Raw genomic sequence first — 14,309 nt, forward strand, 5'->3', positions numbered from 1 at the left:
ATGTACCTTTTTTATATCTGTGATTTACACATTAAAAGAGTAAGATTATTTTTGTCCTGTCAAAAACCCATGTTTGTCTTTTTTTCTAATACTAACATTATCTTACTATGGTAGAATGTAGTACTTTTTACATAATTTTCTTACTTAATATTATTTATATTTTCCATATTGTTAGATATTTTCAAAATCATAATTTTAATGACTAGAATATAATCATGTGGGTATGTGTAATTTATTATTTCTTTATTATTGAGGGTTTTTTTTGTCTATATGTTCATTATTGTAATGTGCAGTGAGTGTCATTTTATGTAAATCTAAATAAGGATGTCTTCAAATTGCTTCCTGGTGATGTAGTTCTAGAGCTAAAGACACCAGGTCAAATGTTGTGGATATTTTTAAGGCCCTTGAACATTTTTTCAAAGTTTGTCCCAGAATGGTTCTACCAATTGATAGGTTCACTGATAATACAGGAGACTAACTTTTTCATTCAGCTGCAAAACTTTGGGTAGTATGTGTATTTTAAAACTTGATAGGTCAAAAATGGTCCTATTTTAATTTTCACAACTTTATTATCATGAATAAAGGAATTGTAATCTGTTTCTAGAATAGCCATCTGTAGTCTTGTGCATGAGCCAGGCAATTTTATTTTTCATTTTAATATCTGATATGGGAAGCATCCTATCAACATTACTCTTTCGTTTTTTATGAAAATTTACTCTCCTATACTGACAAATAACTATACAATATTGTCAAATTTTTTTAAAAGCTTCACATTGGACTTCATAGCATTAAATTTGTTGAAAATGTAGGAATAACTGACATTTTTATGATATTTAGGTTGCCCATTAAAGAACATATTTACCTCCCCATTTTTATGATGATTCATAAAGTTTTGTGGTTTTCTGAATCTAGCCCCTGCACATTTATAATTAATTTTGTTCTTCTCTTAAAAAATATTTTTTTATTGATTTCAAAGAGGAAGGGAAAGGGAGAGAGAGAGAAACATCAATGATGAGAGATAATCATTGATAGGCTGCCTCCTGCGTGCCCCCCACTGGGGATCCAGCCCGCAACCTGGGCATATGCTCTGACTGGGAATCGAACCATGACCTCCTGGTTCATAGGTGGACGCTCAACCACCGAGCCCTGCCAGGTGGGCTTAATTTTGTTCTTTTATTGATCACTCTATTCCCTAAATTTCTACAGTGCTTCTATTCAGAACCATGTGCCATAACATGTTGTTATATAAATTGCATTGCATTGTACTCTAATTATTTATGTGTTTTCAATAACTTGTAAATTCCATCAGGGTCAGAACTAGATGTTCCATTACCTCTCTGTTCTGCCCTGTGGCTAGAATAGCTGGTAACTCAGTCAATACAGGCTGATGGCTGATTGCTCAGGAGAAGGTGACAGAGCTAGCTGGTGCCAGGCCCCTCCCCACATTTGTCTTCCTGGACTCAGCTCATTTCTCTTGGAAGGCAGACCGTGATGAAGAGCTCACATCAGGAGCTGTGTAAGGTGTGTCCTCTGTCTTGACTCCTAGATGCTCAGTTACGTGTTGTTGTGTTCACAGGCAAACTGGCATGGACCACATGTCCTCCCCACCAGTCCTCACCGCACGGAGCAGGTTACCCCCCATAGGCCCCGAGCCTGCTGAGCAGAAGGTGGCAGTTCCTGGATCTCGGCCTGTCTCTGTAAGACACATTCCATTATATTAAAGTGCACCGTTCAAACAAACAACATAGAATCTTGGTACTTTGCAGTGAAATCATTAACACAAAATGTCTCCATAATCTGCTTCCTGAAAATAAGTGGCTTGTGAGAATTTACAGGGGCTGGCAGGGTTTGTTCACTATTTTGTGAAATAAAAACATGGCTTAAGCTAAATGAGGGAGATTAGGTGCCCGGGACATACCTGATGGCCAGGATGATGTGCAGAAAATAGCATGAAGGGGAGGTCAGGAGACAGGCAGACTGTGTTGAAGTCCTGCCACCCAGTCTCTGTGTGATTTGGTATAAATGAATCTCTCTGAGCCTCAATTTTGTCATCTATCAAAGGGCAATAATAATTGCTACCTCAAAAAATTGTTACTAGTATACAGATTCAATGAATGTAAAGATGTTAAATAACGACTGGCATAGATGAGGAGCTCAATCACATACACCTGCCATTTTTATCAGCTCTCATTTTCCCCGCTAACTTTACTATGTTTACTGCAGTGAAGAAGCAATCCCTTCTTCAGCCAAGCTCAACTCAGCCCTGCAAATGGAAAAGGTCTGGGGAAGCTGTGCTGCTGGTAACAGGCACAAACATATTTCATAATGACCACACGCTCTGCTATGACACAAGTATCTTGTGTCTATTTTATAGAACACAGAAGCACCCAGGTTGTGGCAACATAAAGCTTAGGGAGAGAACAAACGCTGAGGCATTGTTTTCTCTTGCATTCCCTGTGCCTCCCTGAGCATAGCCATGGACCCATTCCCAGGAGGTCAGAGCGGCAGAGCTTTAATATTTCATCTTAGAATATTGAGGCTGAGTGTGAAATCAGAAAAGAAGGCAAATATCACCTTAAAAAAAGTCAGATGCTTCACAACTGCAGAACTACATTTTTATTATAGTTTAATACTAAGAAGTGCATGTAGTAAAGGTTTTTAACCCATATTTACCAATTAGGACATTACTATTTTATTAGATTAAATAACACAATTCCATAATTAAAATATTTTTATATTTATGTTTACTAGATCTTATGTTTACCAACATATAAATAAGTTTTCAAGTAAGTGCATAAATAGCCGAAACTGGTTTGGCTCAGTGGATAGAGTGTCGGCCTGTGGACTAAAAAGTCCCAGGTTCGATTTGGGTCAAGGGCATGTACCTGGGTTGCGAGCACATCCCCAGTGGGAGATGTGCAGGAGGCAACTGATCGATGCTTCTCTCTCATCGATGTTTCTGACTCTCTACCTCTCTCCCTTCCTCTCTGTAAAAAATCAATAAAATATATTTTAAAAAAAAAGTTAGTGAATAAATGAATGACTAAATATATAATCTATATAATATATAGATTATTTTTTGTTTTTTTTTAAGGTTTGAATTTTATTTAAACAATAACATATTATCTCTCATTTAGTACAGAGGAAGGCATGCACAAAACCATGTTTTAAGTGCAATACCTGATAGTGTAGAACGATCACCTCTTCGAGAAAGATCTCTGACTGTGGAACAATTTTCAAGGCCCAGCACAACCCATACATTCCGAGTAGGTTCTCTCTTAACTATACTTTGCTTTTATTTTTGTTTTAATTAAAATGTTTGGGTGACATTGGGTAATAGGTTTTGAGTGTCCATTTCCATATGCATGATCTGTATACTGCATTGTGTTAACTATACTTTGGTTTTTAAAAATATCCACCCCATGCCCTGGCCAGAGTGGCTCCGTTGATTGAGTCTTGTCCCATGTACCAAAAGATCACTAGTTCAATTCCAGGTGAGGACACATGCCTGGGCTCAATCCCCAGAAAGGGATGTGCAGGAGGCAGCTGATCAATGCTTCTCTCCCTCTCCCTTCCTGTCTCTCTAAAAACAACAAAAACATATTTTAAAAAATATCCAACCCAAGTGCCCATAAATAGACAAGTGGATAAAGAATTTGTGCCACATACATATACATACATACATACAATGGAATATTCGTCATAAAAAAGAATGAAATTTTACCATTTGTCACAGCATGGAAGTAAGTCAGTCAGAGATAGACAAATACCATATAATTTCACTTACATGTGGAATCTAAAGAACAAAATAAATAAGCAAAATAGAAACAGGCCCATAGGTACAGAGAACAGATTGATGGTTGCTAGAGTGGAGGGGGGATTTGAGAAGCACAGATTGGTAGTTATAGAATAGTCATGGGGTTGTAAGTACTGCAGAGGGAATCTAGTCAATAATATTGTACCATCTGTTGATGGTGCCAGGTGGGGACTGGAATTATCAGGGAAACACTTTGTAGAGTATATGATTATCTAACCACTATGCTGTACACCTGAAATCTATACAAAATGATATTGAATGTAAAAAATATATACTTTTGACTAAATGTCAAACAAGGAAAAAAGTATCTGAAACAATAAAACTCATCCTTCTAACTCATCCTAAAACTCATCCTTTATTTTTCTTCTAACAGTCAGACACCCCTCGGAAAGGTTCATTGACTCTGATGGAGTTTGCTGGTCACACCTGGGCAGGTCAAGGTTTGCTGACAGGTCAGTGTTCCCCATGGATAAATAAAATGATGTAATGTGTGAAATTGTAAGTTTTGGAAAAGAAGTTGAAGATTGCTCCCTGGATGGGACTGTTGCAGACCCGGTCAGAGGAAATACCAAGGGTTTGTGGTCTACAACCAGACCTCAGAAAGCTCTATAAAGAGCAAAACTGCAAAGGCAAGCTGTAGTTGTAAAGAGGAAAATGCCCAAATGCTTTTTAATCAACTTAAGATCTCACCCTCAAAAAAAAAGAGGGGAAAAGCTGCCTTGTGAGGCCTAAGGGAGATTAGTGTCTCCTTCAGCTGTGGAGGTTCATGCTTTTCTCCCAAATGAAACCCCAATCTTAGATTCTCTTTGAAGATCTAATGATAACAATGCTTAATAAAATTAATACATACATTCTAATTATTTATGTAGAGTTTTACAGATGAGTGTGCTCTTCAAAGAATAAAGTTTCTCATCAGAATTCAAGCCAATGATGTTTTAATTTTCAAACTATGACCAATTTTTTTTCCCAAAGGCAAAAGATTGAACAAAATGAACTTTTATTGTTGCAAAATACTTTTTCATCTCTAACTGCTTCTGATCACAAACACACCATTGCTACTGCTTATATGTATGACAGGATAATATCAAATTTGTGAAATCATTCAAACACAGTCAAGGGTAATGAAAAATAAAGCACATGTTCAAATCATCATAGGCAAGATGACATTTGGAAAAGAACGTTACTGGAGCCTAAATATGTGGACACCGGCTCCTCAGGGAACCAAGTAGTGCTTATCCTTTGTCACACACGTGCTTCCGTTATGACCAACATTTTTATTCAGGGAGGCCATATGGCATTGTCTTGAGGTGTGCCACCCTGGAACCAAGGTTTCTTTTTCTTTTTTTAAGACCTTTTTATTGATTTCATAGAAAAAGGGAGAAGGTGAGAGAGAGAGAAAAACATCGATGATGAGAGTCACTGATCATGCCCCACTCTGGTGATTGAGCCCACAACCTGGGAATATGTCCTGACTGGTAATCAAACCATGACCTCCTGGTTCATAGGTTGATGCTCAACCACTGAGCCACGCCGGCTGGGCTCAAATGCTTGGTTTCCATTCTGGCTCTGCCCCCTACCAGCCGAGCAATCTTTGGGTTGTCTCAGTCTCTCTCTGGGCCTCCATTTCTTTTTTTTTTTTTTATAACCTGCTGGCTGATAAAATAATTATTGGAAAAATGTATGGAAAGGACCTAGGTAGATGCCAGAAAGATATTGTTTGCTGTAAATGTTCATAATATAAATTATGACCATTTGTATTACAGATCATTGGACATGTAAAGGATAATTGCTATTTTCAGGGAAACACTTCATATATTTTAATTTTAAAATAAATTTAGCAAAGTTTATGCATTGGAACAACACAGGTTTGTCAGTGCTTGCATCACCCTTCTATAGTTCTGTAGCAGAGTGATGTCAAAGATCCTTTAGCCCTTTGAGATTTTTCTCCAATGCTCAATAGCTCCAGGCTGCTGTACCTTGCCATTGCTTTTTTTTTCTTATACATTCCCTGGCGCTATTCACTATCATCATCAGTGACAATAGTTCTTTCTCTAAGAGACAGCCATGCTCCATTATCAAGTATTGCCTTTAACAGAATCATAGATGGTCAAGCAGAATTAGACACCCAAGTTTGTTTATTAATAAATTACGATGTACTAACTGCTCATTCTGTGGCAGGTTCTGCGCTAAAGGCAGAGATTCAAACACCAAGGACATTTTGGTCTGAGCCTGAAGGGACATTCAGGCTGGTGGGGAGATGGAAAGGGCTGTGGGAGTGGCGAGCAGGGCCCCCTGGCTGGATATGCAGGTGGGCAAAGGGGCAGAGAACCTTCCTGGAGGAGGCATGAGCCACCGAATTGGGAGGAATGCCCTGTGGTATGTGAGAGAGAAAGGAGTGAAGGCTGATACCTATGAATCTGTGGGTGATGCTGAAAGAGGGAACTCGAGGAGTTTTGATGAATTGTTTTGGAGAGGTTGACTACAGCATGCTGAGTGGAGATGTCAGCTAGTTTGTTGGACACGCAAGAATGAGGTTAGGAGAATCGAAGATGGCGGCATAGGTAAACACCGGAGACCGCTGCCGCAAACAACCACTTCAAAAATACAACTAAAAGACGGAACGGACATCAACCAGAACCACAGAAAGGCTGGCTGAGGAGAGACTCTTCAACTAGAAGGAAAAACAGCAGCATTACGAGGCTCAGAAGAGGCGCAGTGTGGAAAATTTAAAGGTACGGTGGTGCGGGCGCAAAGCGGGCTGGTGGCTGAGGACGCGGGTGTCGTTTTCAATCAGGAGGGAGTCTCAGACTCTGGGCTACAGATCCGGGCGAGTCTCTAGGGACCCAGACTCAAACGGGAGAAGCGGGACTGTCTGGCTACGGTCCCTCCGAGGTTTGCAGCGGTTGCTGGGACAGAGAGGCGGAGCCCCTGGGGATGGACTGAGAGCAGCCATAGCTGCTCCCTCCACCAGCCCAGTTGATCCCGCCCCGCCCAAGTCCTGCACAGAGCCATTTGCCAGATCACCTCAGGCAAAGGCTAGAGTAGCACCTCCCCAGAGGACTGAAGTTTTCCCACAGCTGATTCTCACAGCCAGTCGGCCTGGTGGTCAAATCCCTCTAGTATTAACTACAACAATTAAGGCTTAACTAGAACAAGACTGTGCACAAAGACCACAAGGGGGTGCACCAAGAAAGCATAAAAGATGCAGAGACAAAAAAACATGACAGAAATGGAGGATATGGAGCTAAAAATCGCAATTTTGAGGGCTTGCAATAAACTTGAGCAGAGCCTCACGAAAACTAATGAGACCCTCGATGCTACGATAAAGAAATTAGAAAGTAAGCATACATGGACTGAAATAAAGAATATTATACCCAATAGCAGACCAGAGGAGCACAAGAATCAAACCAAAGATTTGAAAGCAAAAAACACCCAACTGGAAAAGCAAAATGAAAAAAGAATCCGAAAGTGTGAAGATAGTGTAAGGAGCCTCTGGGACAGCTTCAAGCGCACTAATATCAGAATTATTGGGGTGCCAGAAGATGAGAGACAGCAAGATATTGAAAACCTATTTGAAGAAATAATGGCAGAAAACTTCCCCCACCTGGTGAAAGAAATGGACTTACAGGTCCAAGAAGCGCAGAGAACCCCAAACAAAAGGAATCCAAAGAGGACCACACCAAGACACATCATCATTAAAATGCCAAGAGCAAAAGACAAAGAGAGAATCTTAAAAGCAGCAAGAGAAAGAGACTCAATTACCTACAAGGGAATACCCATACGACTGTCAGCTGATTTCTCAACAGAAACTTTGCAGGCCAGAAGGGAATGGCAAGAAATATTCAAAGTGCTGAATACCAAGAACCTACAACCAAGATTACTTTATCCAGCAAAGCTATCATTCAGAATTGAAGGTCAGATAAAGAGCTTCACAGATAAGGAAAAGCTAAAGGAGTTCATCACCACTAAACCAGTATTATACGAAATGCTGAAAGGTATCCTTTAAGAAGAGGAAGAAGAAAAAGGTAAAGATACAAATTATGAACAACAAATATGCATCTATCAACAAGTGAATCTAAGAATCAAGTGAATAAATAATCTGATGTACAGAATGAACTGGTGATTATAATGAATCAGGGACATAGAAAGGGAATGGACTGACTATTCTTGGGGGGGAAAGGGGAATGGGAGATGCGGGAAGAGACTGGACAAAAATCGTGCACCTATGGATGAGTACAGTGGGTGGGGAGTGAGGGCGGAGGGTGGGGCGGGAACTGGAAGGAGGGGAGTTATGGGGGGGGGGAAGAGGAACAAATGTAATCTGAACAATAAAGATTTAATTAAAAAAAAAAAAAAGAATGAAGTTAGGAGATGGAACTGGGCTCTGAATTTGCTTTAACTCCGCGCTCTTGATGTTTCACCAAATACTAGTCAGTGTAGGCTCTTCTCAGAAACGTGTGACAACAATTATTACTGACGGTCACAGTCCATTTTCATTTCTGTAGAAGGGAATGAGGGTGCATCGAGAGAGATATTTATCCAATTCTAAGGATTTAGTTTATTTTTTCTCTCAAGCAAGCATGTGGTCTCTTTCTTACCTTTGCTTCCAAGTCAGAAAGCACCTGGAGCTGTTAACTTACCAACATATTGTTTTTGTGGCTGAAAAAAAAAAGAGAGGAGGAGCTGATGGGGTGTCCCCAATAGCGGGAAGGCAGGTGACTTTGCTTCTACCCCCATGGGGCTGGCAGAGCTCCCTATTCAACTGCCTGGGCCTCGGGACCCACCTCTGGGGAGAAGGTCCCTGCACCCCACCTGCCTGGAAGGACACATGGCCAGCACCGAGGCTTGGGGGGACCAACCCCTTTCCTTCTTCTCAACCCCAGATGGCAGTTTTTGCACGTGACTGTTTCCTGGTGTGTGTGAAAGTGACATTAAACACCTTTTTTCTTTTTTAAAAAATATCATCGGCATGGACTATACAAAGCAACGCTTTTAAGAGCTGGAATTTTTAACATTTTAATGAGAATTACTTTTGGTTGCTGTTTCAGGTTCGCAGTATCCACCCAAGTCTTTTCAGAGGACAACTCCGACTTTAAGAAAGAGATTCCAAGTGGCATCTTGATGTTGCTTCCCCAGAATTGCAGCCTTTGCTGGGCCACCCAGAGCCTCTGCGCCCACTTGTCACTTGAAAAACAGAAGAACAAGTATTATAGTATGTGTCTGTTGGCACAGCAGTCTGTGATATTGGACTGTCTGAGAGAAATGCAGACAAATAAACAACTTAATTGTGAGCACTTTGCATTGTAAACACAATGCAAGTCAAGCTTATCAGTCTTTGTCATTGGAAGCATTCCAACATGGAACCTTTAGGCTTTGTTCAGAGGAATCTGTGTTTATAATCCATCCTTTTATCAACTATACACACAGACAAAATTAGTGTACGTACTCATACACTATTTAATATATATAGTAATATGCCATTTTGTAACTTTGTGTCTTGACATATTTTTTGTGTCTCATTTTCATGATTAATTCCATCAAAATCCTAATCACGAATAGGTATTATTTTCTTTTTGAGAAAATAGCAGAGTCATCTTGGGTACCATGTGCCAGTCGAAGATTGGGGCTGTTCTGGTCAGTGTGCTGACTTTCTCATACCCTTTTAAAAAGTAGATGAGCCCTGACTGGTTTGGCTCAGTGTATAGATCATTGGCCTGCGGACTGAAAGGTCCCGGGTTCGATTCTGGTCCAGGGCACGTACCTTAGTTGCAGGCACATACCCAATGGGGAATGTGCAGGAGGCAGCTGATCGATGTTTCTCTCTCATCGATGTTTCTAACTCTCTATCCCTCTCCCTTCCTCTCTGTAAAAAATCAATAAAATATATTTTTAAAAAAGTAGTTTAGTCATGAACCTCTTTGAGGAACGTCAGTGGTGAAGTCTCCCAAAGCCATTTTGCTTTACTAGTGTTCATGTTCAAGTTCAGGTGGTCTTTTCAGAAGTATCCCCAGTTTATTGATTTTTAAAATCAAGTGATTGATTTTAATTATGAACATAAACATAATTAAAATATTTTGCATACGGTTTCATCGTTATTTTTCACAACTGAAGTGTTCCTCCATTGGATAAAAGGCTTCACAGCAGCATCTTCCTCTTCCCAGAAGTCAACTTGGGGCATGGAGCCTTCCCGATCCCTCTGTCTAAAGCAGCAGCTCCCTCTGCTCTCTGTCCTCTTGCTCAGCTTTATTTTTCCTCTGAGCGTATCCCTAACTGACATCAATATGGAAAGTGGAATAGAGAATGTAAATGAGGCTTAATCATTTGGAGGCAAGGCTCTGCGGTCATTTCTCTTTTCCTCTCTGCCCCGTTGTTTTCCTTTATCATGATTTAAATTTTTAGACTCGTTTTGATCTTTACAGATTTCAACTTGTGTAATTCTTCTTTTCTATCAGAGAATTATATTTTAATGATTTAATTTTTATTAATTCAAAATGAAGCTTATATCTATCTATCTATCTATCTATCTATTCCTATAAATGTATAATAGGTTATTTTCCGACATATTTCTGGCTCTAAGAAAAGAGGATCGTTGCCCACTTATAAACGTCTGGAAATTAAGACGAGTGTTGGCACTTGAATTAGTGTTATCCAGAGTCTTGCCTCCAATTGGTACGTTCTCCTTTACATTCTTTACTTCAATTTCTATAGTCATGGAGCATGTTAAGGAATTTACATGAGAATGATCACTGTGTCTATGGCTCTTCTGATTGGCCACAGCTCCATAATTCTACGTCATATTCTCAATGCTCAGTAACCTACACAAAGAATTTTCTAACTATCCCTAAATATTAGCCATAAAAGCTTTCAATATAGAGTATCAGTCCTAATTCTGAAGTTATGAGACGTGAGGAACTTCTAGACATGTAAGTGGTCTGGAGTTAGGTGCTCTTTGGTCCCTAATTACTGCTAACTGTGGTAATTATTTCTAGCTACCTGGCACCTTCAAAACCATTCACACTATTTTACATCGGTTTCCCCAAACCATCCAAGTCTTTCCCTAATCAGCTCAGACTTCTTAAACAGGATTGATATGCATTGTATAATAACATTAGGTACACAAAAGGAATAATTTTTTCATAGAGAACCACTGAAAATGTTTAATGGTAGCTTTATTTTATTTGGCTTTGGAGTTGTGCAACAATGAAAAAAATTCTATAATTTACATATATTGATTAAAAGTACTTTAAAATATGAAACCAAGTACAATGATCTTGCTTCATATCTTCTAAATATTTTCAATTGGAAGATAAAGTACCATTTTAGACATAACAAAAAGACTTGACTCTGTCCTTGACTTTAAAAAAAAACCTCTCCACACATGTTTTCACATCTGTATTAAAGATAATGTTTTATTTACAGGTTAATTGAGATTCAGAGGCTAGTAAGTAAGCCTTATACCAAGGATGGTGTTTCTTGAACTGGTTAGGTCAAAGTTAGCACAGTGTTTTCATAGTAATCATTGATAAATGAATCATCTTAAAATTTTTGTTAAAAATTGAAAAAGGCTAACTGAATTATTCCTGAAGTCAATCTACATATATAAAAGCCTAGTGACAAGAACAGCGGAACAACTGGAAGAACCAGTTGCTATGACATGCACTGCAGTGGCCAACCAGCCTGATCCAGGACCTGATCAGCTTCCCTCAACCTCGGCATCTCCCCCTGGCAGCCCCAGCCCTGATTGGCCCCCTCAGCCCAATCAGGGGTGGGGCCAGCCGGACAATCTCCCAGAGCTCCTCCCTCCTGCCGACTGGCCCTCACATAGACCCTGATCAGGGAGCTGGCCAGCCAACCTCCCAGAACATCCCTCCAACAGGCCCCCAATAGGCCTCGATCACTGGCCAGGCCGAGGGACCCCTCCCGTGCACAAATTTGTACACCAGACCTCTAGTTTTTAAATAAAGGTTAGAGACTACATTAATTAAATGTCTGTTAATTTATCCAAAATCAAAGAATGAATGAAGGAATTGAAAAATAATGTAAAAACATGTAAAATACCATAACAAATTTGATTTTTAAAATATAACATAAAAGGAAATATCCATATTGTTATTCTGAACTAGAATGTAATTGCTATACCAAATAAGAGGTCCATTTTTACAATATCGTAAGTCGTTTGGGTATGATATTTTTATTGTCATTGTTTTCTTATGACCATAGATCATTGTCCAAGATTTTTAACTCTTTAATTTTTAATAAAATATAAACTGTTGAAAGAGTTTTCAAAAATTTATAAAAGCTTGTTTAGGTTCCCAATTTTTATGTAATTTGTGTGAATACCTCTCTCCTCTGCATATACATAGGTTATTCACTCATTTATATTTCTAACCAGATAGCAAACATTCTTTCGTGAATTCAAAATATATATCCATCTATGTTTTTCAGGGTTTTACCTCTTTGATAAAAGTTCCAATTTAAGTCCTAACCAGTTTGGCTTAGTGGGTAGAGCGTTGGCCTGCAGACTGAGGGGTCCCAGGTTTGATTCCGGTCAAGGGCATGTACCTCGGTTGCGGGCACATCCCTGGTGGGGGGTGTGCAGGAGGCAGCTGATCGATGTTTCTAAATCCCTCTCTCGTCCTCTCTGTTAAAAAATCAATAAAATATATATTTTTAAAAAGTTCCAATTTAAAATTTGTTTCAGAAGATAGCAATTCTGTGTGGTCATCATCATGGATTTATTATTTCATCAAATGTTTATCAAGCACTTTCTTTTTATTAAGATTCTGTTTTAAGCATTGGACTGAACAAGATGAAGTCTTTGCCCAACAGAACTTTGAGTCTAGTGGAGGAGGCAATCAGTTTGTTAATATCATAAATCATTTGGATACTATATTTTTGTTGTAATTGTTTTCAATAACCAAAACAACAAAAATATAATACAAGATCAAATAGCAATAGTGCTATCTGAAGAAACCTAAAATAGGGCTTCAATTTCAGAAAGGGAAGGCTTTAGTGTAGAGGTAATATTTGAGCAAAGATGCAAAGAATATGAGATAAGCCATGTAGATATGAAAAAGAGAATTCTAGACATAGGAAAAACACACACAGGCCTAAAATAGGAGCATACCTAGGAGTTTGAAGAATAGCAAAGAGGCCATGGGGGCATAGAATGGAATTAGCAAGGGGGTGAATAACAGTAGATGATAGGAGTGGAGTGATTAAGATCCTTTTTGACCTTGGAAATGGAAAGTTATCTGAAATAGGAAGCAACTGGAAAGTTTTCAGGACAGAGCAATGCAATCTGACCCGAGACAATGTTTCAGTCATATGACAGTGATGTAGCTGCTCAGAAGTCAGAGGACTTTGGATGTGTTTTGAAAGTCAAGTCAGTGGGACTTGCTGTGGAATTAGATGTGAAGTGTAACTAAAGAAAGAATCAATATTGACTTTTTGGCTTTGGCTGGGACATGTTATGTTTGAGATGCCTATTGGATTTCTAAGTGGAGATGTCAAGGTATTTGGGTATCTATGCCTGGGATTTAGAGAAAAGGTATAGACTGGAAGTATAATTCAACAGAGAGATGGTATTTAGGTACTGAAATGAATGAGATAACCAAGAGAGTGAGTACAAAGATGCAGGGAAAGAGTCCTGACACATCTAGAGGTATAGGATGTGGAAAGAAAGCAGTGAAACAGACAGAAAAAATGACTGGTGAGGGAGACTCAAAATCAAGAGGATGTAGAATCCTTGAAGTCAAATAGAGGGAAAAGTTTTTCAAAGAATAAAAATGGGCATATCACTACCGATCTTATAGATGTTAGAATTTAACCAGTATACTATGACTAATTTGATACGATAATTTAGATGAAATGTTTAAACTCCTTGAAGAATATTACTTATCACCGGACAAAGAAGAAATAAGAAACCTGGAAAGGTTTTTATCCATTATAAACTAAAATCTATAATTAAAATCCTTCTCTCAAAGAGAAGTCCAAGTCCTGATGACTTCCAGGGTTAATTCTTCCAAATATTTAAGGAAAATATAGCATCAATAACTCCCATATAAAATTTTTTCAAGATAATAGGAAGCTATTTTATAAGGCTAGCATCACCTTTATATAAAAACTGATAAGGGTACTACAAAAAAAAAAGAGGAACGTTATAGGCCAATCTCATCTCTGAGCACAGATGATACACTCCTAAGCAAGTTAGTGGCAAATCTAATCAGGCAGGTATGAAATGGGTAATAAATACCATCCAAATTAGATCTATGTAAGGCATTCAAGTTTGGTCTACCATGTGAAAAATAATCAATGAACAATTGATGTCAAAGAAAACAAACATATGCTTTTCTCAATAAACAGAAGCAAAGTCTTTGAAAATATTCATTCATAATAAAATTTCCTAGTAGTCTTTGAAAATATTCATTCATAATAAAATTTCCTAGTAATCTAGGATTAGAAGGGAACAACTATCATTGGCTTATGGGTA

The 14,309-nt window shown here is 38.8% G+C and overlaps 1 protein-coding gene across 4 annotated transcripts in view; it reads left to right on the plus strand.

The window, feature by feature from the left end:
* FAM149A (family with sequence similarity 149 member A) overlaps nt 1–12,108 on the plus strand; it is a 51,476-nt gene extending 39,368 nt beyond the window's left edge. The window contains exons 10-13 of one of the 4 annotated variants that reach the window (XM_070408233.1): nt 1,577–1,697; nt 3,138–3,266; nt 4,191–4,269; nt 8,866–12,108. In XM_070408233.1, coding sequence (XP_070264334.1) covers nt 1,577–1,697; nt 3,138–3,266; nt 4,191–4,269; nt 8,866–8,939 — 403 coding nt within the window. In that variant the 3' untranslated portion in view covers nt 8,940–12,108. The remainder of the gene's footprint in view (nt 1–1,576; nt 1,698–3,137; nt 3,267–4,190; nt 4,270–8,865) is intronic. The other 3 variants (XM_070408230.1, XM_070408231.1, XM_070408232.1) reach the window with 3 other exon arrangements.
* The last annotated feature ends 2,201 nt before the right edge of the window (nt 12,109–14,309 follow it).

This window comes from Myotis yumanensis, unplaced genomic scaffold, assembly GCF_028538775.1.
Source record: "Myotis yumanensis isolate MYYU_CA2020_CCGP unplaced genomic scaffold, mMyoYum1.0.hap1 SCAF_3, whole genome shotgun sequence".
NCBI classification, from domain to species: Eukaryota; Metazoa; Chordata; class Mammalia; order Chiroptera; family Vespertilionidae; genus Myotis; species Myotis yumanensis.